The sequence below is a fragment of the Dendropsophus ebraccatus genome, chromosome 5 (assembly GCF_027789765.1).
Source record: "Dendropsophus ebraccatus isolate aDenEbr1 chromosome 5, aDenEbr1.pat, whole genome shotgun sequence".
Lineage (NCBI taxonomy): Eukaryota > Metazoa > Chordata > Amphibia > Anura > Hylidae > Dendropsophus > Dendropsophus ebraccatus.
The window spans coordinates 99,223,909-99,250,371 of NC_091458.1; the positions used below are offsets into that span (position 1 = coordinate 99,223,909).

Genomic DNA, 26,463 nt, shown 5'->3' on the forward strand with positions numbered 1-26,463 from the left:
AATGCTGCTATGACTATTACTATCACTGCCCACTGTGCTAGCAGCAGAGCGGGCACTGATATCAGTTACCACTCCCTGTGCAGAGGCTACCAGACACAGCGATTGTGTTGGGCAGCTTTCCCTGTATATAATAATATACAGTACACGTGGGGGGTCGGGACCCTACTCAGTAATGGCCCTATTCCACCAACAACGATTTGAAGCCAAACCCAGGAGTGGATTTGAAAAGAGGAGAAATCCAGTCTTTCCTTTATGACCTGTTCTCTGATTATAGTCTGTTCCTGGGTTTGGCTTCAAATCTTTGGCAGATAATCTGTCGTTAGATCTGTTGGTGGAATAGGGCCTTAAAGCACTGGGCGGCAGGGCTTGAACAGAGCAGGGGATCAGAAACCTCATAGCCTAGATAGCCATGCAGTTCCTGTCACAAATGTTAGTAGCAGCAGAGGCGTTTGTGTTGCCCTTCATTGCTGCCAGTCAATGTAAGTGCAAATATACATTAAAAAAATTACTTTTTTATAATAATGGTATATTACAAAGTAATATATGTTTATTAAAGCAGTGTTTTAAACACATTTTTTCCTGCGTACCCATTTAATATTCAGTTGACATATGGCATATTGAGGCTTTTTTTTATCTGGACCTAACAAGGCCAAGACAAATTATGGTTGTTTATATTCTACATATAGACTGTGTATTATAAAAAATATACTTGCTAGTTACTGCTATTTTGAATTGGGGGCAGATCAGTTGTGCCTATGCAGATCAGCATTGCAATGTAATGTGTCTTTCATCAGGCAATCAGATTATAATGTCCCCACGGGGGGACAGTAAAAGAATAAATACAATCCCCATAGCCCCAATGCAATAATGAGGTAGAAAAAAAGCACACATATTTAGTATTGCCGTGTGCTTAACAGCTGGCAATAAAATTATCAGATGAAAAAACCTGCATTGTGACCGCAGAAAAATCCAAAGTAGAAAAATGATAATTTTATCAATTTTTCATGGAATTTGAGCATTTTTCACAAGAAAATTGTACAGATATTGGCCAAAAAATTTACCACTAACCCGTCACCTAATATGTCACAAAAGAAAACATCTCTGAATCGCATGGATAAGTTATAGCGTCACAGAGCTATAACCACATAAAGTGAGACAGGTCAGATTTTAAAAAATGGGCCCTGGTCCTTAAAGTGACACTGTCACCTCCTTTTTGCATTCTGACATCTCTACACAGGTGTAAAGGGTAAATTTAGCGGTTTTCACACCTTATTTTATATCATACGTCATGGTGCTTGTTCAAGTAAAAAGTCATCTTTTATCAACTGTAGATTGTGTTAAGTGGACGGGGCCTTGCGGCATTAGCGCCAGTTAGCCCCGCCCACCACGCCACAGTTGGCCCCCGCCCCCTCGTCGGCCTTTGGAACTGGCTGAAAGGTCTAGACCCCACCCCCTTTACGTCGGCCAACCAATGGGTGTCAAGGGGGCGTGGCCAACGATGCCGTTGTGGCGCTAATGCCGCGAGGCCGCGCCCACTTAATACAATCTGCACTTGATAAAAGGACACTTTTTACTTGAACAAGCACCATGACGTATGATATGAAATAAGGTATGAAAAATGCTAAATTTACCCTTGTGTAGAGATGTCAGAATGCACAAAGGGGGTGAAAGTGTCACTTTAAGGCCATTTTTTACCGATCCTAAAAGGGTTAACTAATCTGTAATACATAAGGTTATCAGCTGTAGTTGTGAACTAATTTCTTATGAGAATGCACTAATAAATGAGTCTCCTCTTTGTGATACTGTTTGCATTGCAGCTTTCAGATCCTATAATGAACTAATTAGGCTCTGTTCACACTTCTCTAAATTCAATTAGAAAGGATTCGATGATCATTGATGGCTGAATAGCAGAGTGTGCTATTGTAATGTAATAAACTTTATGGATCCTGACAAACCTATTATATATCAGTCAGATTTGTCGCGTTTCATTATATATATATATATATATATATATATATCCATCATGGAGTCTGTTCTTTACCGGTGTGAGTGCTGTCTAACCCAAACTTTTACCACCTTATCATAGCAAGTACCTAGTTACCATTATTGAGACAACATATGTTTTGCATGTAAATCTGCATTGCCATCAATAGTGCTTTTGTAGAACTACCTGAGAAACCCTTCTTCATCGTCACATTCTGCTCAGGTTTGGTTTTCATTAGGCAAATGACTGTAACGGATGACTACATCCAGTTTATACTGTTTGTTTTTCTCCTAAATGGTGTAGGTTTTCAACAGATTTCCAAGATTACGGATTAATTATTGATGGAGCCGCACTTTCATTAATAATGAAACCCAGAGAGGACGGGAGCTCTACAAATTACAGAGAGGTTTTCCTAGAGATCTGCAGGAACTGTAGTGCAGTATTGTGCTGCCGGATGGCCCCCTTGCAAAAAGCACAGGTATTTATTGACCTCAAAGCCATGTGCATTTTTAGTTATGCATGAAGCCTGCATATTACTGTGCACAGCAATGCCCCAGAGCTCAGTACAACTCGTAAGCACAGACCATTTCCCTACATTCAGGTTCAGCTTTCCAGCTCCTTCGAATAACAATTGTGTTTTCCTTTAATGAACCTTTTGTATGATTGTCCCATAAAAGCTGCAATCTTATCCCAGCACAGATACTACTACAAAGACAACAAAGAGCTGCAGATTTTCTAGCTCATATATCAGCATGTACAGCTGTGGAGTTACTATTGACAATGTAAATTGTCTGGCAATGCAGCACTGATATAAGACACAAATGGAAAGGAATAGGCTTAAAGTGTACCTGTCGTTATAACTTTCAAAATCTAAGTCAACAGTAGATGTGATATAAAGCAGATTTGCAATATACATTCATTCTTTTTTATTTTTTATTTATCATGGTGTAATACAAAGCTGAACTTACAAGAAATCCAGGTCCAGTCTCCTGAAGGCAGATTTTCTGGTTGAGAAAAAAACCAGACTAAACACAGGAATTCCGTCCAGTCCAGAGAATCACGGCTCAATGTGTCCATCAATCACATGACTGCCTTGTCTGTGAGAGCACAGATGACTTGGGAAACATTGGACTTCCTGTTTTTCTGACTCTTTGGGGAAAAAAAGTCATAACACAGGAAGTGTGTTATGAAAAAAAAATAATGAAAGTAAATTGCAAACTTGCTTTATCTCAAATCTACTGTTGATTTAGATTTTGAACGTTATAACAACAATGACACTTTGAAGTGAATATGTAAGCTGCAATACATGTTCCAAACTGCTAATGCTGTTAGGTCAAGGAAACACACATGACAAGGAGGCTTTCCAGCTTGCAGCAGATCAGGAGCTTGGGAAAGCCTCTCTGACACTTTTCATAGGAGAATAAAAGTGTTTTGTAGGTTGTGGAAGCACAGATGGATATATGAAAGGTATCATGTTGTCTCTCTCACCTCTTTGACGTTAAATACATAACTTCAACTTTAAAGGAGAAGTCCGGGCAAAATAATTTTAAGATATGTTATTGTCCAACAAAAGTTATGAAAATTACTAATAGACACTTTATTATGGGAAATAAACTGATAGTTATTTTCCCTGCACTTGCCACAGCATGGCGTGTTCAGGTCTCTGTAAAGTTGATCATGTCACATCACATAAACTGCTGACACCTGCTGCTTCAGTCTGTCCCACCGCTGCAGCAGGAGCCGACAGTTTATGTGATGTGACATCACCAACTTTACAGAGACCTGAACACGCCATGTTGTAGTAAGTGCAGGAAAAAGTAACTATAGGTGCGTTTCCCATAATAAGTGTCTATTAGTCATTTTCATACCTTTTCGTTGGGCAATAACATATCTTAACATGTATTCCCTAAAAGACACAGTTTGTCACCTAAAAAAAGCTGCCACATTTTAGTCACATAAGTTTCTTATCTTTTACCATAAAAAGTCCGGAATGTTGTAAATGAAACATATATAAATCTATCCCATACATGGATGTTTTCTGTGTTGCAGATTGTCAAATTAATAAAGACATCAAGAGAACATCCAATTACACTTGCGATAGGAGATGGTGCAAATGATGTCAGTATGATCCTTGAAGCACATGTTGGAATTGGTACGTATTTACCAAACTTAGGGTAAATTCACACGGGCGTCTCGCACAATATTAATCCGCAGCTAATCCGCAATACATTTATTATTCTTATTATTATTAATACGTGTATTGCGGATTAGGTGCAGATTAGCTGCGGATTAGCTGCGGTTTTTTTATGCGAGACGCCCGTGTGAATTTACCCTTAGTATGTCCCTCTCTTTTAAAAAGCTATTTTAAATGAGGTGGGAAAAAAGTTAAATCCAATTGTACCTATTGTGTCTGAAATAAAGAGTAAAGCAAAAATGTATAACATTTTACTTTCTTATTATGGGGTATGGAGTGCAGAATAATGGGAAAAACTAGATTTTTCTCTTTTTATTTTAGCAGAATGTAACAGAATGCACTATATGGCTCTGTTCACTTAACGACAAAAAAAAAGAAGAGATAAGGCTATTTAAAAAAGACGTCCGTTAGTTATTTGACTTCATGGCACATAGTGTAGTAAATAACAGATGTTGTCTGTGCGGACATCAAAATGTTAATGACAATTCTTTTTGGACGTCTTATGCAAACACTTGATGTTGTTTTTTAGTTGTTCGCACGCAGTTTTTCTTTTTTCACCGTCCGTTCACAGTTTTACTATTAAATTCAATGGAGTTTTCAAATAAAGACACATCCAAAGGGCAATCAGTCCATCTAAACTAGAATAATGTACCACCAGCCGTCATTGCACTGACGGGCGGCCAAACAGTGAAATGACGGACGTCATTTTAACCTCAAAATGACGGACGTCATTTTTTCTCTTCAAAAACAAAGAGGGAAAAAAAACGCTGTGTGAAATTACTTAAAGTGTAGCAGATGAAGAGTGGAGACCATAGGGCATCTAAGGTAAATAGGCACTCTCTTTTCAGCAAACTTTACATAGATCTGTAGTACAGCTAAATAAAAGAAACTTTATAATATATCTTATCATAGAAAAATGCCACCTCTTTAACTGCTATCTTCTAGATACAGGTATGGAGGGGGCGATATGGAAGAGCCAGATAGGAGGGGGGGTGCAGAAGGAGAGAAAAAGACAACAAAAGCAAACAAGAATCTGCTGAAATGCCATATAAAAGATTAATAATTGGGCTGATATAGTGCCACCCCTCGTGTACATGTACTTTCCAAAGTTTAAAGGAAGGTAGGCTGCAAATTTCCTTACTATACTTATACCTTTTTTTGTTTCAGGCATTATTGGGAAGGAAGGACGACAGGCAGCCAGAAACAGCGACTATGCAATCCCTAAATTCAAGCATTTAAAAAAGATGCTGCTTGTCCATGGTCATTTTTATTACGTTAGAATAGCAGAGCTTGTCCAATACTTTTTTTATAAGGTGAGAACAGTCCACCCCAGACTATAAAGGGTGTTACACAGCTTGTAGCAGGTCCCTCACACCATAACCCTTTGTACTTGTCTTTCAGAATGTCTGCTTTATTTTCCCTCAGTTTTTATACCAGTTCTTCTGTGGATTTTCACAACAGGTCAGTGATGCAACACATTATATCCTGCAGATTTTTTGTTACTTTACATTTTTCTTACATCTGTGTCCAACAAAGAGTTCCTCATCCTGTGCTTTTGTTGTCTTACAGCCTTTATATGACACTGCATATCTGACACTATACAATATCAGCTTCACTTCACTGCCTATCCTATTGTATAGTCTAATTGAGCAACATGTCAGCATGGAAATGCTGAAAAGAGATCCAACGCTATACAGGTACGGAGAGTCAATGTGAAAGTATAATGTTCATGGTTGACTAATCTATCTATCTGTCTATCTATCTATCTATCTATAGAGAGAGTGAGTACTCTTTAAAGTGAATCTGTCAGCTCCAATTCCTGTTCCCAACTGCTGAAGCTATTAGATAGCTTATGGAGACACATGGTACCTTTCATATATCCGTCCGTGCTTCCAGGTTTAATGTATTTAATGCTGCAATATAAAGAGTCAACTAGTCTTTCCCAAGCTCCTAAAGTGCATCAAACTATAATACCCCCTCCTCTGTACCTGAGTCTACTTGGGAAGGGCAAGCAGGGAGGGAGAGAGAGGAAGCATTCCAGACGCTTTTCAGCAACCTGGAAAAGTCTCTCTAACTCATTGTACCAGAGAATATAAGCATTTTTCTACATCCTGGAAGCTCAGCTGGATATATGAAAGGTACCATGTGTCTCCTTGGCCTAACACCTAACATTGTCAGCAGTTTGGAACATGAATAACAGCTAACAGATTCCATTTAAGCCTGCTCCCTCTGCTGCGTTTAGTGTCTGAATTGTACACAGCTTGTTCTGTTGCTTTGTTCAATAGGGGTTGCTTTCAACACCTCCCTCTTTTGTTCATAGCTTGCAGTAACCAACTGTACACTATTGTTCATTTGTTTTCTGTATGCAATGTAAAGCGACTTTCTAAAAGGTGTTAATTTCCTACCATTTAGCATCTACTAACAGAATGTAAGAGAAATCATACAAACTTTCTGCTCTCTCGTTGTTAATGATTACATCAGGGAGGGGGAATTAGTTACACACCAGCTCAAAGGGTGGACATGAGGACATAAACCTTGGAGGACAGCTCACACAGGCTGGAGTGATTGGGGAGCAGATATAAGGCAGGTTGCTGGGGAGAATCATGTGGACTGTGTACTACTGTAAAAATAGAAATAAGCAGCACAATTACTCAACACCATCCCAGTTCTTTGCACGCCTTGCTGGACTGAATCAAATATCCGCAAAAAAATCTAATGTAATGGAGACAGCATTTTAGTAGAAAAAAATCTATGGGGGAGATTTTTCAAACATGTTGTAAAGTAGAATGTCTCAGTTGCCCCTAGCAACCAATCAGATTCCACTTTACATTCCTCACAGGTTCTTTGAAAAATGAAAGGTGGAATCTGATTGGTTGCTAGGGGCAACTAGGACAATTATACTCAACACCAGTTTGATAAATCTCCCTTTATGTCTTTAATCCACACCACAGTGCAATGTTGTGGCCTATTATCAACCTTTCGCAACCATGGTGACAGACTGCTGCTGTAACACTGGAATACTCTTCCCTCTTTGCTTACTGTATTTCAATGGCTTTCTAGTGACAAAATCGGACATCACCTTAAATCTCCTACAGTCAGCCCTGGGGGTTCTCAAAAATATAACATTTACGTATTTGACATTCATAAAGCTATAAAAACCAAACAATTTCTTTAACATGTTATGAAGGATCAATAACACAAAGATGAAACAAATAAAAACAATAGGGGCTATATTTCATTAAAAAAAATAACCTAAAATACAAACATAAAGAGCTAAACGACGTTTTAGCTAAAAAGAAAATAAAAAAGTAAGGCTGCTGAAATGCACAGTGGAAAAAAAAATGTTCCTCATTGTTAGGAAGTTAATGGTTTTGTGATTTATGTAAGATGCTGCATCAGTGAAATTGGTGGCTCCATATGTCATGATGTCACCCTGGTGTTCCAGTCTCTGCAGCACTGTACTATACTGTAAGTTGACAGGATGATTAAATCACAATGAGAAAGTAATTTCCTAATGATGTCTGTTTAAATCAGTAGATGTGTCATAGAGGAATACTATGGGCAGCATCTCACTAATCTATTCTTCTTACACAGGGACATTGCAAAGAATGCACTACTGCGCTGGCGTCTGTTTATTTATTGGACCTTCCTGGGGTTGTTTGATGCCGTCATATTTTTCTTTGGGGCATATTTTCTGTTTGACAATGCCACTGTGACTAGCAACGGGCAGGTAAGGGCTGGGAAAATCAAGGTGGTGAACCTGTACTGTAACAACCACAGATCAGCAAGACACAATGAAAAGAAATGAGATTTGTTTTTAATGCATATTATACAAGACCTTGGGGGAGATTTATGAAGTCCGGGCTTACAAATGTCTCCGCAGCTCCGGAGCTCAGGGGATTTATGTAGAGGCGCATTGCCATTTAAAACCTACGCCAGTTCAGAGCTGGCGTAGGCTTTAGTATCATTTTTCCAGGGAAAAATTATAAATGAAGCACACACAGAGGCCGTGCCCCCTCTATGTGCAGCCGCACCTCCGTAACGCCCCCTCTCCATCCCACTGGCGAAAGTGGTGCAGATGGGGCAGATGCAAAAAAATATTCACAAAAATACCCTTTGAAAATATTTTTACGCCAAAAAAAGGCATTTTCGCCTTTTCATACATGTCCCCCCATGGATTTTGTGATTTGGGTGTCATGTGTATGCTACATTGTATCTTTAGCATATGTTTCATTTTTAATAGGAGAGTAGTCATTAAGGAACATTTATCAAGACTTAAATAAACCCTCGCCCCGATTCACCTTGCCAGATTTACTATGCCTCTTAGTAAATCCAGCGGGAACTGCGCCTGTGGCAGGGCAGGTGCAGAATTTTTTTCCTTTTTGCAGAGGTAAATCATGATAAATACCAATTCTCCTCCACACCTTGTTGCGTTCTCCCCTGCCCATCCATTAGGCAAGCAGCGTGTACACCACAGAAAAGGCACAGACTTTTGTGCAAATCAAAAATCTGCACTTTTTCTGTTGCGTATGCCAGGACGCATAAATGTACCCCACTGTGTTTTTTGTTGTTATTAAGGCACATTGAAAACCTACATGTCATAAGGCAATGTTTTTGCTGCTTCTCGCTTTGCAGGTTACTGTTTAATATCATGATTGGTAATAATAATATGTTATTTACGACATGACGCATTACATCATCTGTTATTTTTAAGCCATTTTCAGTTTACTTGGTTTACGTTTTAAAGCAAAAGAGGCAGATTTTTTTTTTATTAGTCGAATTAAACTCACTGATTTATTTATTAAAGTACAAATGTTCCCTTTATAGTACAGCTCCTCAATGTTCGAGTCCGGTACCAGTTTTAGATATGAGAACGTGTGTTGAACGTGTAAAATTGTATGTGAAATAATACATATTAAAAATAATTAACTGATGTATCACCGCTCCTGGAATACAAAAACAAAATATAGAAACACCAAACCAACAAATAAAGAATAAAAGCAAAGCTACACAACTAGCAAACATACATCTCTAAATAATATACAGTATCTAGGGACAACACCTAACTATATAAGTAGAACATAAAGACAAGAAATTGTACCATGCAAAAGGCGCAAAGTAGATATAAGTTGATAGTGAATCAGGCAATAAATGGACCTTCCTTAAAGGAGAAGTCCGGTGAAAAATTTTTATTAAAGTATTGTATTGCCCCCCAAAAGTTATACAAATCACCAATATACGCTTACAGGAAATGCTTATAAAGTGCTTTTTTTCCCTGCACTTACTACTGCATCAAGACTTCACTTCCTGGATAACATGGTGATGTCACGACCCGACTCCCAGAGCTGTGCGGGCTGTGGCTGCTGGAGAGGATGATGGCAGAGGGATGCCATCATCCTCTCTGCTATCATATTGGTAATTCGTATAACTCTTGGGGGGGGGGGCAACACAATACAATAGAGTCCTGATGTGCATTTTGCCCAAGCTTCTTCTAGATGAAAAACAATCTTATAAATTACAGGAACAGAGTTTGGCCCATCAGTGGGTTGTCCTAGTTACTGGCCACATTCATTGATCCTATTTTGCATTGATATGTAGACCTCCAGTTTTTACATGTTCTGGTTTATTTATTTTTTATTTCTGTTGTGCTGTGCATTTTTATGTTTCTGTTTCTTTTGCTTTTGCCACTGTTGCTTTCATCAGATCTTGACCACCAACACATACATGGTAAGAATCTGCCATTTTGGTATGCTGTGCCTTTCTACTACTTTTATTAGCTGCTTCTAGCTGCAAAAGCCTATTATGCCTGACTCCAATAGGTTCTTCAAGCTGGAAAATCTTAGTGTCTAGCTCAATGAGTGAGCTTTTTTTTTTTTACGGTGAACTTGAAATATTGTGAATTTTGAAACATATTATACGTGTTTCTAAGAGTGTAGTCCAATGTGGAAGTTAGGCTAAGAGCACAAAACTTTATAAAATAACAACTATTACTCATCGATTCTTTAGCTCCAGTGATCCCTACTGGTCTTTGTTCACTCCTCTGTAGTGCTGACATAAGGCATATCCATGTGATCTCTGTGGCCAATCACTAGGCTTAGCGGCTATGTGCCTTACATGATAGCATCATGACTGAGGCCAGTGATTGGCTCCAGTGGTCAGGTAGATTTACAGCATGTTAATGGTGCAAGAACATAAAGAAAAACCTACAGAGAACACCAGTAGGGTTGATGCTGAAGAATTTAAAAGGGTTGTCCAGCAAAAATCTTTTTCTTTCAAATCAACTGATATCAGAAAGTTACAGTATATAGATTTGTAATTTACTTCTTTTAAAAATCTCAAGTCTTTCCATACTTATTAGCTGCTGTATGTCATGCAGGAAATGTTGGTTTATTTTCAGTCTGACACTGCTCTCTGCTGACATCTCTGGCTGAGACAGGAACTCTGTCTCGGTTTTATATGAATCTGTCTCTGCCAGAAAAGTCAGCAGAAAGCACTGTGTCAGACAGAAAATAAAACAACATTATAAGTTTTTGACACCAGTTGGTTTGAAAGAGAAATATTTTTACTGGACAGCCCCTTTAAACAGGTGAATAATAGTTTTTGGGGTTTTTTTTCCATTATTTTAAACATCCCCTGCACTTACCATAATTTCTTAATGTCCCGAAAAACCCCTATAAATTCTTAATGATTCAACTTTGTAAAAATATATTTGTCCTAACTTATTATGAAGGTCTCTTCCTGCAGTATTGATCTGGTCAGTGTTCCTGTCTTTTGATGCAGATAGGCTGTATAAGCTGACATTTTGTTGTGTATACTGTATATGCTGCAATAATGAATGTTTTGATCTAATTTAATGACTAATTCTGGGAACTATCGATTAGATTTGATTATGTCTAGCAATGATATTACATTAGGTGATACTTTATATTATGCACTTTGTGTTATATTGTATTTGCTAAGTAGTAGTTTGGCCAGATGTGAGAACTATTTTTGAATGTTGGTACATAGACTGGATATGTGTACAGCTTGTAACTATTTATCTAATAGACATAACCGGTCACGTACTAGAATTTCAGGGATATAAAGTTACTTATTTGGTTGGTTGTGTGATTGATTGATGCATTTATTTATTTATCTATGTTTATAAGAGCTATCCTTTTTTATAGGAATTTTTTTCAACACTAAATTTTGCCACAGAGCAAAATTCAATGTTACTGTGTTATGGTGCTGCATTGAAAATAACATACATCATATTTTTACCTAACCACAATCCCCCGGGTCCTCCAGTGGCATCTATGGTTCCTCCACTAAATGCGCCCGCTGCTACTGCCGAGAAGGACTTACAAGCCAGTGACAGCCTGCTCAGCCAATCCGCATTCAGATTTTAAATGGCTAGAGTACATCTTTAACACATTTTCAGAAAGTTGTTAAGCGTTCAATTCGAAAAAATATATTCATGCAGAAGTGCCCTGAAGAGTGTTGTATGAGCTCCCCAATGGCTGTGTCCAAGATTTTTCATCACCAAGACAGCACACTGTGTACCTAACCCAAAGTTGAGGATAAATTAGAGGTCAGAGTTAGTAGGGTTAGGGTCTCTAACCCTAACCTTACCCTTTTTCTGATCACTAAAATGGCAGTGACGTGTTAACCAACCTTATTTGATATAGTTTGACTTTTTTTGCTGTAATATATTAGGCCAACTGGCTCAGATTTATCAATGTGTATAAGACAGAAACAGGTGTAAACTGCCTACCACAACCAATCACAGCTTAGGTTTAAGCTCTAGTAAAATGTAAGCTGAGCTGTGATTGGTTACTGTGGGCAGTTTACACCAGTTTATTTGATAAATCTGGGCCCATACGATGACTCGTATCCATGGTGAATAGTATGTTTACTTCTATTTCCAATCTCCGGAGGTTATTGTAACTACTTTGACCAGACAGTCATGAAAGGTACATTAGTAGTCTCATCATTGTTTCTGTGAGTCAATACCCATTTCAGTAACTTATTTCTTTTGTGTCATATTAACTAGATGCTGGGAAACTGGACCTTTGGAACACTGGTATTTACTGTCCTGGTATTCACAGTGACACTCAAGGTAATGGGTGACATTGGCTATACTGAAACTGAAACTCAACCAAATTATATGTATTATAATGGAGCGTTTAGGTGGAAGGGGCCATGTATATTCATTTATATATCTGCTTTTGACTTTGCTCCAGTTTACTTTTCAGTGTTTTAATAATTTAATGTCTTCCTGTCTAAATAGGATTTTTATGTGTATTTTAACAACATAGGATAAGGATGGCTAAGTATTGATGAGAGATTAAAGTGAGAGTGGTTTATTAAAAGGGTTATCCAGTGCTACAAAAACATGGCCACTTTCTTTCAGAGACAACACGACTCTTGTCTCCAGTTCAGGTGCGGTTTGCAATTAAAGTGACTGTACCACCAGGCCCAGGCTGAAGCACTGGAGGCAGACTGACCCACCCTTAGTGGGAGGAAACCTTAGCCCCTCTATGATAGGGTTCCAATGATTCTAATGGAGTCACGTCATGGAGGGGCTGGAGTTTCTTCCCACTAAGGGTGGGTCGGCCTGCCTCCAGTGCTTCTGCCTGGGCCTGGTGGTACAGTCACTTTAAGCTTCATTCACTTTAATAGAACTGAGCAGCAAAACCCCACCCAAGATGGAGACAAGAGTGGGACTGTCTCTGGAAGAAAATGGCCATGTTTTTGTAGCGCTGGATAATCCATTTAAATTATGATAAATGTTTAGCGCTAAAGCAATATGATAACTTCACTTGTCCAGACTAGACACCCCTGAGTCATTCTGTGAAGGTGAGCATACCAGAGCAGGACATATACAAATGGGTACCAAAAGCAGACAATCCCTTCAAATGTTTCAAAAAGTACAAATAATCAACATTAGACAGGAGAGAACTAATGGTATGTAGTGTATTGAACATTTCATTATGACACCTCTCAACTTATTTTATAACAGCCTTTACTGTAAATGTATATATCAAACCAATGTACATACCAGCCAAATAACGTTTGTTTCTTGCTGTTTTTAGCTTGCACTGGATACACAATACTGGACATGGATAAACCATTTTGTCATTTGGGGATCACTTGTTTTTTACATTGTTTTTTCATTGCTTTGGGGAGGTATTGTCTGGTAAGTCTGGTGCTTTCCTAAAACATATTTACCATTCACTTGTGGCATATGTATATATAGCATGTCCTTAAAGCTAGAACTGTAGAAATAGTAGTAGAAGTACCTCTCACCAGTCATTTAATGATAGAGGAAATGACAGCCAAGTGTCAACACATTCCATTCTAGATGACACCCCATACAACTGTTATTGACCGTAAATACCTTTTTATTTTTATCAGTATTTTTTTTTTTACATCTATAGAGCGCAGTGCTAACCACAGAGTTATTTTGGTTCTCCATTTATCAGCTCCTTAAAGGGGAACTCCAGTTAAGACAGAATTGGCCCCGTTCAATCCCCTCTCTGTCTCCACTCCTCTGTCCTCCCCCTCTATTCCAGCTGGGTGCCATGATGTAAAACTGAGATCTTTTGAAAAAGTTGAAATCTAGGACCGGGAGAAGCGTAGACAAGTGGGAAAGGTATCAAACAATCAGTGTGGGATTGGTGAGTTTATGGCGCACCCCTTTAAGAACAAAACTTGTTCCACTGGGCAGCCTACAGTTGTTTAAATAATTGTGTGCACTCTATGGGTCACCTTTATCATTATGCACCCCTGGTGTACACCATGGAAAAAGCACAGATTTTGCCTTTTTGGTGGCATACACCAGGGGTAAGCCCCACTCATTCGGTGGGTGGGTGGTCACAGCAGTTGGGTTAGGAGGCGTGACCTCCTCTCGTCCAAAGTTTTCATGGTTTACGCTTGGCAGTGGTAAACCATGCAGAAATCTATACCTACTGCAGAACAGCAAAGATGACAGACACACTGTAGATGACAGGCACAGGTGCAGTGTCCCAGAACCGAGTATTTATTTGCCACTTTATCTCTGCACCTTTATTATAGCCAGTTCTGTTCTGGAAAGCTATGGTCCACTGCAAACTGTGTGTATTGTGTCACCCCTCTCAGTGTTCAGGTCTGCTATTCCATTCATTTCTTGTATACATATTCAGTTATCAGTGCTTAGGGTATTATGTCGCCCCCTAGTGTTCAAGTATGGTACTTCTCATGTATATTTGGTCTTATATGTCCTAATGGTGTGATGATGCAATGGCTGGATGTCACGTGACTGCCCCTGCTTCCATAGTAACCCCAATGGCCATCGAACTTTGGCTGAGGATACCATGTGACTTTTTTTTTTTTTACCTCAGTCTTGTTTTCCACCTTCAGGGGGGCAGGCTGTGTGTGTGTCCTCTCTCCCATGTCAGGAGAGAGATATGTGTGCTCTGCTGCTCCAGCTTCACCAGAAGTGTTCCTGGCTGTGCTCTATTCTTAAGTCCTCAAGATTCTCATCCTAACCACAAGATCTGGGTGCCGTTCTTCAGTCATTCCTCTCATCATCTTCTCTAATCATCAACAGCAAGTATTCATCTCAGTTTCATTCCGCACAGCATCTCAACTTCAGTCTCACTACTACTCCCATCATTCAGTATGCTACCATCACAGCCTATTGCAGCATCACCCATTGCTCTGCCTTATCCAAGTCTGCCTTATACCCGGTTGAATCCAGAAAGACTGTTGCTACTAGTTACCACCGTTATCATAAATACACAACTACCGTTGTTTCTGAACCTTGGCATTGGTGTTATTATTGGTGCCCTGACTAAGGACAACGAAGAATTGCTCGGGCTCCGCATGGTCAGGTTCCTGCTGGTTAGCTGCATCCCCTCGTGCCATAACCATGACCTAACATCTGGCAGGCAGCTGCCCGGGATCCTACCTGGTACTGCCATCTACCACTACTCTCAGCGGAGTGCCCAGCGCAAGGTCCTGCCAGTCTTGATAAATGTCCTCTATATCTGGTTATTATACAATAAGGCATACTGATAGTTATAGCTGTGGAACAGGAAAGGGGAACCTGTGGTCCTTCAGTTATTTCAAATTTACCCTTTCCATCATGTCTGGACAGCAAGAGCTTTGGCACAAATTGTACTTTTGCAACAGCTAGAGGGCCGCGGGTTGCCTTTTCTGTTGTAGAGGTATGTTAAAGTTAGAGACGTTAGTGTTTTTTTAATGCTTGGTCTAATGTTAGAGCTTTGCTGTGTGCGCTGAGTCTGATACAATTAAAGTATAACTGTCATTTCATTTATTTTTGCAGAAAACAATAGTACAAGTGATTTTAAGAAACTCTGTAATATGTTTAATTAAGAAAAAGTTTCTTCGGTACTCAAAAAGCTGTTTTCCTACCTCCACCCCCCCACCCCCACACACACACACACTTATCTGTGCATTGTCAAGGCAAAGTTGTCTACATTACAGCGGAGCAAAATAAAGATGCATTTGCTGTGTCCATTATAACCTATGGTGGGGGAGGGGCTGAGGGGTATGAGTCAGCAGGTAGAAGAGACAAACAGCCTGTGCAGTTTGGAGACTATCTGGGTACATAAAACGCTGGATTCACAAGTCAGACTGCCCAGTGCTGGTCTGGGAATGTGGTGAGATAACATTGCAGGATGTTGTGCTGTGCAGGGCTGCCTTTTCTCCTCTCTGTGCTCACTCATCCACCTCATTCCCTTCCATAGACCATAAGGGGCGCATTTTTTAATAGAAGTAAATTACAAATCTATAAAACTTTGTAACACCAGTCGATTTGAAAGGAAAAGTTTTTCGCTGGACAACCCCTTTAAAATCACTTGCGTTTTGATCCTTTTTTTTTTTTTTTTTTTTTTTTTTAATAATTAAAGTCAATGCACCTGTTTTTCCATCCTTTTTTTTTTTTTTTGCAAAAGCGAATAAAAATACGAATTGCAAAAACGTAATATAAACCCAGCCTTGCAATTCAGGTTCCTTTACCCTGCAGCATGCATCAGATACAGACGGAGAAAGACTGGGTTCACACTTTGTTTTTGTAATCCGTTTTTTTCTTCCTTTTTTGCAAAATGAAAAAAAGGATGCATGTGTGTGCATCCATTCCGGTCCGTTTTTCCATTGACTTCCATTTAAAAAAAACGGATCAGTTTTTTAACGGCCCCAAAAATAGGTCAACTACATTTTTGTGTATGTTAAATAAACTGATTTTTTTAAATAATGGAAGTCAATGCAAAAACAGATCAAAATGGAGGCATGCAAATGCATGTTTTTTGCAAAAACGTAGTGTGAACCCAGCCAAAGCCAACAACTGCAACACTATTTCCCCCTTCTATTTCTAGCTATAATGTATTATGTTAATCAAGCCATTATTTTATGTTGCCATCTGTTCTTTATAATATACAATGAATTAAATAGCTTATCTATGTTAGTTATAGACAATAAGGATCTGTGCTAAAGCTAAAAACTGTTTCACAGCTAAAAATTTTAAATCATAACTGAAAGGACTAGGAAAAAGAAATAGCAGGGTGATCTTCAAGCCCCTATACTATGACTTTAGGCTACTGTCATGCATATCCTAAAGGGAACCAGTCATTACTTTCATACTGCCTGAACTATGAACATTGCGGTGGTCCCTAGTGGCTTCGACCTACCCCACCAGCCTTGCTTGATAAGATATGCATGTCAGTAAGGTCATATTAGAGGGGCCTGAAGATCACCCTGCTGTTTACTTACAATCAGTTAGTAAAGTTCATTAAGAGTTAGCCCTGGTGCGGTTTTTAGCCTTTTGCAACAGTACAATACAATATATAATATTTAGTGGGTTACTAATATATGGTTTGTTTTTTTATGATGAGTCTGGTCCATAATATACATCTATAGAATGGATTTCTCTAACATCAGGCTTTCCTGTTGTGTTGTTTTCTTGTACCATGACACTTATTTGGCAGTAAGGTTGCAGCTGATGTCTGGGTTTGAATACAATGCAGAAAGGACGGATATGAATTATTAACGCTCCCTGTACTTTAGCCAGCTTGCTATTATTATACACCAGTATTGTGTTACTGTCAGTTCATGTCTTGTATGCTCTGTGTCTGAAACCTGCTGTTGATACTTTGCAAAATATATTCTTATTTAATGATACCTGTCATATCAAGTACTTTTATGTCATAAAAGAAAGAAGGAATTCAGAAGTGAAACCTTTATTTGCCAACCAGAAAAGCAACTTTACAGGTCAGCTGTTCACTAGCCACAACCCCAGCAAAATGGGAAGCAGACAGCTTCCTATACTTTGTTGTAGCCATGCTGGGTACTGCAGCCCAGCTCCCACAGAGCCCATACATTTCTGCTGTGGAGATTCTGCGCATTTGTTGCCAGCAGGCAGGAGATTTGTTGCAGATTAGTAAGAGGTTTAGCTTCAATGTCATTCTGCACAAATGCACAAAAATCATGTCAAAGTGATTTTTGTGCCCTCCTGTTGATTCTAATGGGAGGAAAAGGCATTGCATCCATCCATTATCTGTGTTTTATTCAGAAAATGTTTACATGGTTTTGTTATTTTATGTTCATACATAGTCATTTCATTTCAAACAAATTACAACTATGTATTGGCTAATGTATTTTATCCTATTTCAGGCCTTTTCTCAATTATCAGAGGATGTATTATGTGTTCATGCAAATGTTGTCCAGTGGTCCTGCATGGCTGGGGATTCTACTCCTTATTACAGTCAGTCTTCTCCCTGATGTTCTCAAGAAGGTCATATGCAGACAGTTGTGGCCTACAGCAACAGAAAGGATCCAGGTAATCTACCCTCCCATTTGTACTAATAGTTGTAGGTAAAAAAAAAAATTGCTCCAGACCTTGTGATTTATATTGCATTCTATATAGTCATTATTATTGGAGCTGTGCAGTACGGCCCTAATAACATCATGCTTTGGGGCTATGCAACAGATCATTCTCATGTACTGTGATGTATACTGTGACATAACAAGACCTTAAATTGACCAAAAGAAGTCTACTAGCAGTCTGTTTCTCAAAAACTAAGCAGACTATGATGTTTGGAATACAGGCCAATAGTAGACTATATGTAGTCTATAAAGGTTTGGCCATGGGTATGCCACTTTATACGTCGAAATACCAGTAACTTAGCCCTACAATGTGATGTGTTAGCAGCCTAACCTGGTAGCAATAAAGTTTTGAACATTCTTTTTACACTTCTTAGACATTATTATGTAGAACCTTTTTTTTTTACCTTGTGTTTTGCATTCAGTAGTTTTCTCTCTAACTATATGTTAACCTGCACTTGCAGTATGTAAGCTAACAACCATGCTTCCCTTTTATGCATTAGATATTTCGGTATAGTTAATGTTTAGATGCTGCTTTGTGCTTCTAGCCTCTATGGCCTATAACTTTATGTATTATGTGATTTGTAACCAATGTCTGTACTGTAAAAAAAAAAAAAGCTCAATATTAGTACATGCACATAAAATGTATATTCAATAGGATTGCTTCATTACACACCGTTGTGGTGCCTTTGCCTGAAAAAGTCCCACTGTATTGAAGTACATTACACATTGATATTAATGTGAAGAACGTATCCATTCACGTTATTGAGCTTTTATTTCATATTAGACTAACATGCATTAGCATTGCTTTAGTGTTTAATGAAACATCCCTTGTGTTTCTTTCTGCTTCTTTCCTATCCTGTCTCCTACCTGCTTTGCGTTAATAACTGCTCCCTTGCTTACACATTGCACGTGGGCACCTGCTGCCACCTTCTGGGGAACTCACAGACTAAACAACCGTGCCTTTCTGTTGAGCAGTCCACCATCTTTATGCTCTCTCAGACCACGAACAATATAACTTTCTAATGGACCTAAAGGTGATACTTTTTTCTGACTTCTGTATGAATTTCCTGATTTTCTTTCTATGTTTCTGTTTCTAAATGTGCCAGTCTTTAATCTACTTAGCAATGACTACGTGTTTAGACCGGGAGCATTGTGTGGCTGTTTATAGCTATATTTGGTATAGCATGCTACAGTATTAAAAGAATACGTATTCATAGTTTATATTAAAAATCAAAACAGAAATGATCTGCCTTGAGCTAAGAAGGAAAAGTACACTGACTATTAGTAATGAAACATTCCAGTTCATGCCAGGGGTAGGTATCAAGCTAACTCTGGGTACACAGGATAGCAAGGCCCCATAGTAATACATAAGATAGTATCAGCAGCTACAAAAAGTCTATAGCAACTTGTGCACATTCCCAGTCTGTTACACTGGTCATCCAGCAGTTAAAATAATGACAATCATTTGACATTAGATGACGGCCATGAACTCAATTTCAACAGTGTGTGAACAGAGCCTTTCTGTGTTTTCAATTCACTCCTGGTTTTGGTTGCAAAATACTGACCAAAATTCTGAGTAAAAATACTGTGTGTGCACATAGCCTAAGGCATCATTGATACCTTTTTGTCTTTCATCCTCTGCCATGCTATACGGTATTTCCCTACTTATATGCATGTTTATGATGATTTAATGCCAGGATTAAGGGCCCTATTGGTTTGCATGCAGCAAACGGCCAGATCCTGATCAAAAAGTTTATATTATGCTGTATGAATATTGATGGCAGCATGAGATGTTCAGCCACTAGTTTTTTCACGCCCTACTATTAGCTCTAATGTAAGGGTTTTTAGAGATTTTTTCTTGTAAATTCCAGACCAAAAATCTGCTGCAAAGTGCAGTGCAAACGTGCCTGGTGTCAACACAGCCTATTAGATTTACCTGTGGATCCATTTGTTTCCTCAAAGATACAGAGTACAGTTATGTTTACACATTGTATGATACCAGCCGTTCCGTCTCAGATAAGATCATCCCATCCGGTATCGCAGTGCTTTAGCGCCACTGAGTTCTGATGCGGGCACAATGGAGTGTGCGGTCAGAGCAATTGTGTGCACTGACAGGTTCTCTGCGGCCGCTATTCAATGAATAGCGGCCGCAGAAAACTGACATGTCAGTTTTTTGCGGCCCTGCTAGAGATCCCAGCCGGAGCGTATAACATGTGTATAAGCTCAGGCCAGGATTCCATATACAGCAACGTATTAATCACATCGTACTTTTACTAAAATATACGTTGTGTGAACATGGTATCTGACAGCCACTCTTCCCCTGCACTACTGAAATAACATGTTTGTTCAGCCAGACTAAAAGTGTATGTTAATGATGGAGTCAGGCTGATAGTTATAGGACAAAGGAGCTGTTCTTCCATGAGCTATGTAATGTGCATGGTTACCTTAAGGCCAATAATAAACACATTCAGTTCATTACAGAAGAGCAGTCTTTAGAACAAGGATGATAACTATTAGAAAAGAAGCAAGTTTGTCATTATTTGCTCGGCATGGTTTAGTGCACTACTTGGGTGTGTGTTGCTTATTGTGTAATGGCCCCCTTCCAGTGTAATACATCAGCTTGTGATCATTGCCAGTGGGAGGAGCAGGCTTGGCTGGAAACAGCAGCAAAATCTTTGGAGGATTTATATGCCTTTGAGATTACTTTTATTTGTGTCTGCTTCTATTATTCAAGGCTTTGCTTCTATCTTGCAAAAAAAAAAAAATCTTCTGAAGCAATCACATTTAGATCACTTTTCACTCTTGCTTAAAAAAAGAAACTAACTTCAAGCTGGAGCTCACCAATGTTTAAGCTGACATCAGACTTTATAGCAGACTTTCCAGGCTTTCACATGCCCGTGGCACACATTTTGCTTTTTAGAGTTTCATGCTGCCTAAACCACAGGGAGCATGAAACACTGCCTGTCTCACTTATCACAATGATATATGATTCACACTGAATAGTCTGCCATTTCAAAGAAAACATTGGGGGAGATTTATCAAAAAAGGGGTCCGTGGAGCCTCAGTTACGAGTCTCAAAACACGGGAATAGCCAGATATCCCTCTCTCCAGAGAAGGAAGCCCATTGCCAAGGGGTGCCTCCTAGTGGGGAGAGCACCAAACCACCCTGATACGTAGTCCCTCAGGTCCTCACTCTGTTGCGAGCTTTAGGACCTAAATAGGGAAACACCAGGGTGGCCCCTGTGAGTCAAAGTCTAACTCTGTGGCGAGTATAACGACATAACACAAGGGTTACCAAGGCTAGGTATCCATCCACAGACTGCAGTTTTGGGGTATTTGCCCCTCGTCAGTGTGGAGCAGGATTCTGGCTACTGGGGCAATGATAAATAGACCAACAAAACACAACAATCACTGAACTCAGGGAGAACAGTGAAAAATTCCAATGGAGTACTCATTTACGAGTCTCCATTGATTGTCCCCTACAAAATTTGAATATGCAAAAAAGGGGTCCGTGGAGCCTCAGTTACGAGTCTCAAAACACGGGAATAGCCAGATATCCCTCTCTCCAAAGAAGGAAGCCCATTGCCAAGGGGTGCCTCCCCAAACCACCCTGATACGTAGTCCCTCAGGTCCTCACTCTAATGCGAGCTTTGGGACCCCTGGTGTAAAGTAAAGCTGGCTCAGTTGCCCCTAGCAACCAATCAGATCCCACTTTTCATTTCTCACAGACTATTTGAAAATGAAAGGTGGAATCTGATTGGTTGCTAGGGGCAACTGAGCCAGTTTCACTTTACACCATGTTTGATAAATCTCCCCCCATAATTTACTTTAGCTCAGAATGGGGCTACAAGCAATTGGAAAAGTCTGCTTATCCTATACTTATATAAGAGGAGATGTGTCATTCAGGGACAGTCCCCACCTCAGAGTCTTAGAGCCCTGTTCTTGGCCAAAGATACAACTATGACTTCTCTGAATCGGCAGAGCCGTTCAGAGTGAATCATGTATCACTGTAATAAGGGAGTCTGTCCGCATTTCATGCTGCCATGGTTTGTACTGAAACTAGTGACTGGTTTTCCTTTTAAAGGGGTACACTGATACAAAAATAGTTTTCAAATCAACTGGTTTCATAAAGTTATATAGATTTGTAAATTATGCTGCCACCTCTGTCCCTGACAGGAACTGTCCAGAGCAGTTACAAATCCTCATAGAAAATCATTCCTGCTTTGGACAGTTCCTTTCACTGACAGAGGTGGCAGCAGAGAGCACCTCGTCAGACTGTAAAGAATACATCACTTCCTGCAGGACATTCAGCAGCTGATATGTACTGGCCTGCAGATTTTTAAATGGAAATATGTGTAACTTTCTGACAGCAGTTGAGTTGAAAACCGTTTTTTTTCACCATTGTACCCTTTTGACATCACTCTTCCAGTATATGTTCACATTATACATTATTACAGCATGGACCAAAGAAGCCACTAGAAACAAGAAATCATGTATCAGTCATTATATTTTGTATACTACATTAAATAACATACTTCACCAAGCCCACCACCATTACTAAAAACACAAGCATGCATGGTTAAGGAGGCTGGATAGACAGAATGACATTTCACCAGGTGCAATTGAAGTCAAAAGCTTCCATACACATTAGCCACATTCAGCATTGATGTCATTATGTCATGAATGATGTCAGTAAGTCTTTTTGAGGCTTCTAAAATCAGGACATTATTGAGATTTCCAAGATTTTCAGAGGCACAGTCAGCTTGGTGTATGGAAATTTCTGATCAACTAAAAACTTTCAGTATAGTGAACTATAAATGAAATGATCTGTTTGTTTCATGTAGAAAGTAGATATCCTAAACAATTTGCTAAAATTATAAATTATTGACATGGAGTCTTTGGGAGGAGTTTTAATAACCTCAGCCTTAGTGTATTTAAACTCTGACTTCAACTGTACATACTGTACATATACAATGGAGTAACACTGTTGTGTAGGGCTTCCCTGTATTTTCACATTAAAACAAGGTCATAAACCAGTAAATAACCCTATTACCCCACAGAGTTGCACTTTACTTCCCTGAATATCTGTGATAATGTCACATCAGGTAGGGATCAGTACAGCTATGCTCTCACCCACACCATTGCCTCTACTTACTCAATCTGCCAGAAACCACAGCCCCACAACTGGCAACAGTATCTAGCCAGGGATAAGTGCATGGCAGTGGAGAAGAGTGTTCAGACAGGCTGGGTCAACACCAAACAGGCTTGTATGAGAAAAAACATGTGAACTTGCCAAGGGGTCAAAACTAGAGATGAGCGAACCTCGAGCATGCTTGAGTCCATCCGAACCCGAACGTTCGGCATTTGATTAGCGGTGGCTGCTGAAGTTGGATAAAGCCCTAAGGCTATGTGGAAAACATGGATATAGTCATTGGCTGTATCCATGTTTTACAGACAACCTCAATAAAGAGAAGCTCCTGCATTAGAAAGTATACATAAAGCATACGTATACAAAGTGTCATGAGGTCAGGCAACAGCAGTGCAAAGATTTCAAGGCCAAGTTATCCACTGACACGCAAACACATTGGGGGGGGGGGGGGGGGCTAAGGATTTATCGGTAGTGTAGGTTTTTGTGTGTGGGCTTTTGCTTCCCTACTCATTTGTCAGTAAAGTGTAACTCTCCCAGTATTATATAGCAGTACTTTTACAGTGATTATGCAGTGCCGCTACAGTACCTGTATCTGAAGCACAAAAACCTACAAAAACCAGTCAGACCATGAAGTTCAGCAAACCAACCATCGAAATGGTATTTACGGTGGCATTTGGCTTGGTGCAAGTTCTAAACTGGTCATAGACCCACAATGAACCATACAAGTACACATCTTCCACTCATGCATGTTCAGATATTAGTGTTTTTCCTCATCCTTACAGAAGATATTGAAACAAAATTTGGAGATTGAAAGGAGACTTCTGGAAGATTCCAGTGCTTGACAGATAAGTTCTACAAATACACTGACTAGGTAACAATGATACATAGGTGTGACCAATGTGCGTTTTCCTTCTGATGTGATAAAACTCTGGACATTCTCCTCCAAACGTTTTGCTGTGAGTGACATCTGTTTTCACCACCATTTTATTCTATTTTACATTGGGACCGGGCTGTAAAATAGATATAAAAGGTGTCTGTCTTTCCAATCTAATAATGTGTTATACTACAGTCTATGGAAAGTGGGTGTCATGTTAGGACTACAGAGGTGTTTTATACAATGTTAAATACTTTTATATCTAGTGAATGGCTGTTTGTTCTCATGTTAAAGTGGGTGAAGCCAGCCTTAATAACCTGAATACAGTGTGTCTCTTGCACAACAGTGCAATATTACTTCCCCCTGTGAGGATGCATTCAGACTGCTTCTTTCCTGATTTTTTCGAAAATACACAGCTCAAAAAAAGGTTAAAATATAACTGGAGAACATCAACAATCTGCTGTTTACAGATCTGTTCATATTATTCTCTATCAACTTCTTTGAAGAAGGTTTCAAATAAAAAAAAAAAAAACATGACAGCCTGTTACTGGTATAAAATAATAAAATCTGCTATACTCACCTTGAGTCCAGCACTGTCTTATTTCCGCCACAGCACCTTTATGTACTTATGGTACTCAGATAACATTGATGCTGGACTCGGCCGGGTGAGTACTGTGTATTATATTATGTTATATCTTAGCAGTTTGTCATTTGTTCTATTTTTCAATAAGATAACCCTTGTATGTAATGCTCTGATTTGTCTGAGGATTGAAGTCTTGGTTAATCCATTGATATTCATGTAGCACAGTTTATTCCCAGATGTATACCTTTAGGTATTAAGTTCACACCTATTGAAATTGCTGTCAAGTTTGTAAGCAGCATATTACAGAGCAGGAAGAGCCTAGCATATTGATATACATGATCATGGGAACATATTAGGTATTCCTAGTTATTTATTCATCTGAACATCTGTCTATTCTGGGTTTAGGAGAGATAACTATTAATCAGGGATTAGGACCGCCCACTGGACTCCTAAGCTTAACCCCTTAACCCTTTAAGGACCGTGCTAACTTTCGTTTTTGCGTTTTCGTTTTTTCCTCCATGTGCTTAAAAGGCCATAGCACTTGCATTTTACACCTACAGACCCACATGAGCCCTTATTTTTTGCGTCACTAATTGTACTTCGCAATGACAGGCTGAATTTTTCCATAAAATATGCTGCGAAACCAGAAAAAAATTATATGCGCAGTGAAATTGAAAAAAAAAATGCAATTATTTTTCCTTGGGGAGGCTTCATTTTTACGCCGTGTGTCCTATGGAAAAACTTAGTTGTTATATATGTTCCTCAAGTCATTACGATTAAAACGATATGTAACATGTATAACTTTTATTGTATCTGATGGCCTATAAAAAATTCAAACCATTGTTAACAAATATACGTTCCTTAAAATCGCTCCATTCCCAGGCTTATAACGCTTTTATTCTTGGGTCTATGGGGCTGTGTGAGGTGTCAGTTTTTGCACCATGATGCGTTCTTTCTACCGGTACCTTGATTGCGCATATACGACTTTTTGATCGCTTTTTATTACATTTTTTCTGGATTTGATGCGACCAAAAATGCGCAATTTTGCACTTTGGGATTTTTTGGCGCTGACGCTGTTTACCGTACGAGATCAGGAATGTGATTAAATAATAGTTCGGGCGATTACGCACGCGGCGATACCAAACATGTTTATTTATTTATTTATTTGTTTACTTTTATTTAAAACCTGGCAAAAGGGGGGTGATTCAGACTTTTATTAGGGGAGGGGGTTTTTACTATAAACAACACTTTTTCTTTTTTTTAACACATATACTAGAAGCCCCCCTGGGGGACTTCTAGTATATATACTTTGATCTCTCATTGAGATCTCTGCAGCATAGATATGCTGCAGAGATCAATGAGATAGGCACTCGTTTACTTCCGGCTGCAGCCGGAAGTAAACGAGTGCCGAGCCGGGGATGGCGCCATCTTGGACGAGTCCCCGGCCGGCATCAGTAACGGAGATCGCTCCTCCGGGAGCGATCTCCCCCACTAGACACCAGGGAACGGTTGCCTCCGGTAATCGGAGGCAGCTGTCAACTTTGACAGCTGCCTCCGATTAGCTAATTAGCGGGCACGGCGATCAGACCGTGGCCGCTAATAGCGGCGGTCCCGGGCTACACGCGGCACCCGGGACCGCGGCGCTTCAAAGTGCTTTGAAGTGCTAATGAGGACATATGACGTACGGGTACGTCATATGTCCTTAAGAGGTTAAATTGTCACTGTCGTTAAATTTTTTTTTGCTGAAAACAATAGTACAGGCGATTTTAAGAAACTTTGTAATTGGGTTTATTAGCCGAAAAATGAATTTTTA

At 39.4% G+C, this 26,463-nt stretch overlaps 1 protein-coding gene across 7 annotated transcripts in view; it reads left to right on the forward strand.

Annotated features, from left to right (window-relative positions):
* ATP11A (ATPase phospholipid transporting 11A) overlaps positions 1-26,463 on the forward strand; it is a 133,978-nt gene that overhangs the window by 97,069 nt on the left and 10,446 nt on the right. For 5 of the 7 annotated variants that reach the window (XR_011363186.1, XR_011363187.1, XM_069970779.1 and 2 more), the window contains exons 20-28: positions 2,288-2,462; positions 4,034-4,136; positions 5,346-5,491; positions 5,580-5,639; positions 5,748-5,875; positions 7,773-7,908; positions 12,211-12,276; positions 13,253-13,356; positions 17,832-17,997. Coding sequence is in view for 5 of the 7 variants with exons in the window: in XM_069970779.1 (XP_069826880.1) it covers positions 2,288-2,462; positions 4,034-4,136; positions 5,346-5,491; positions 5,580-5,639; positions 5,748-5,875; positions 7,773-7,908; positions 12,211-12,276; positions 13,253-13,356; positions 17,832-17,997 (1,084 nt within the window). In the remaining 2 variants the exon portion in view is untranslated. Of the gene's footprint in view, positions 1-2,287; positions 2,463-4,033; positions 4,137-5,345; positions 5,492-5,579; positions 5,640-5,747; positions 5,876-7,772; positions 7,909-12,210; positions 12,277-13,252; positions 13,357-17,831; positions 17,998-18,989; positions 19,328-23,975; positions 24,065-26,463 lie in introns of those variants that run through there. The other 2 variants (XM_069970782.1, XM_069970781.1) reach the window with 2 other exon arrangements.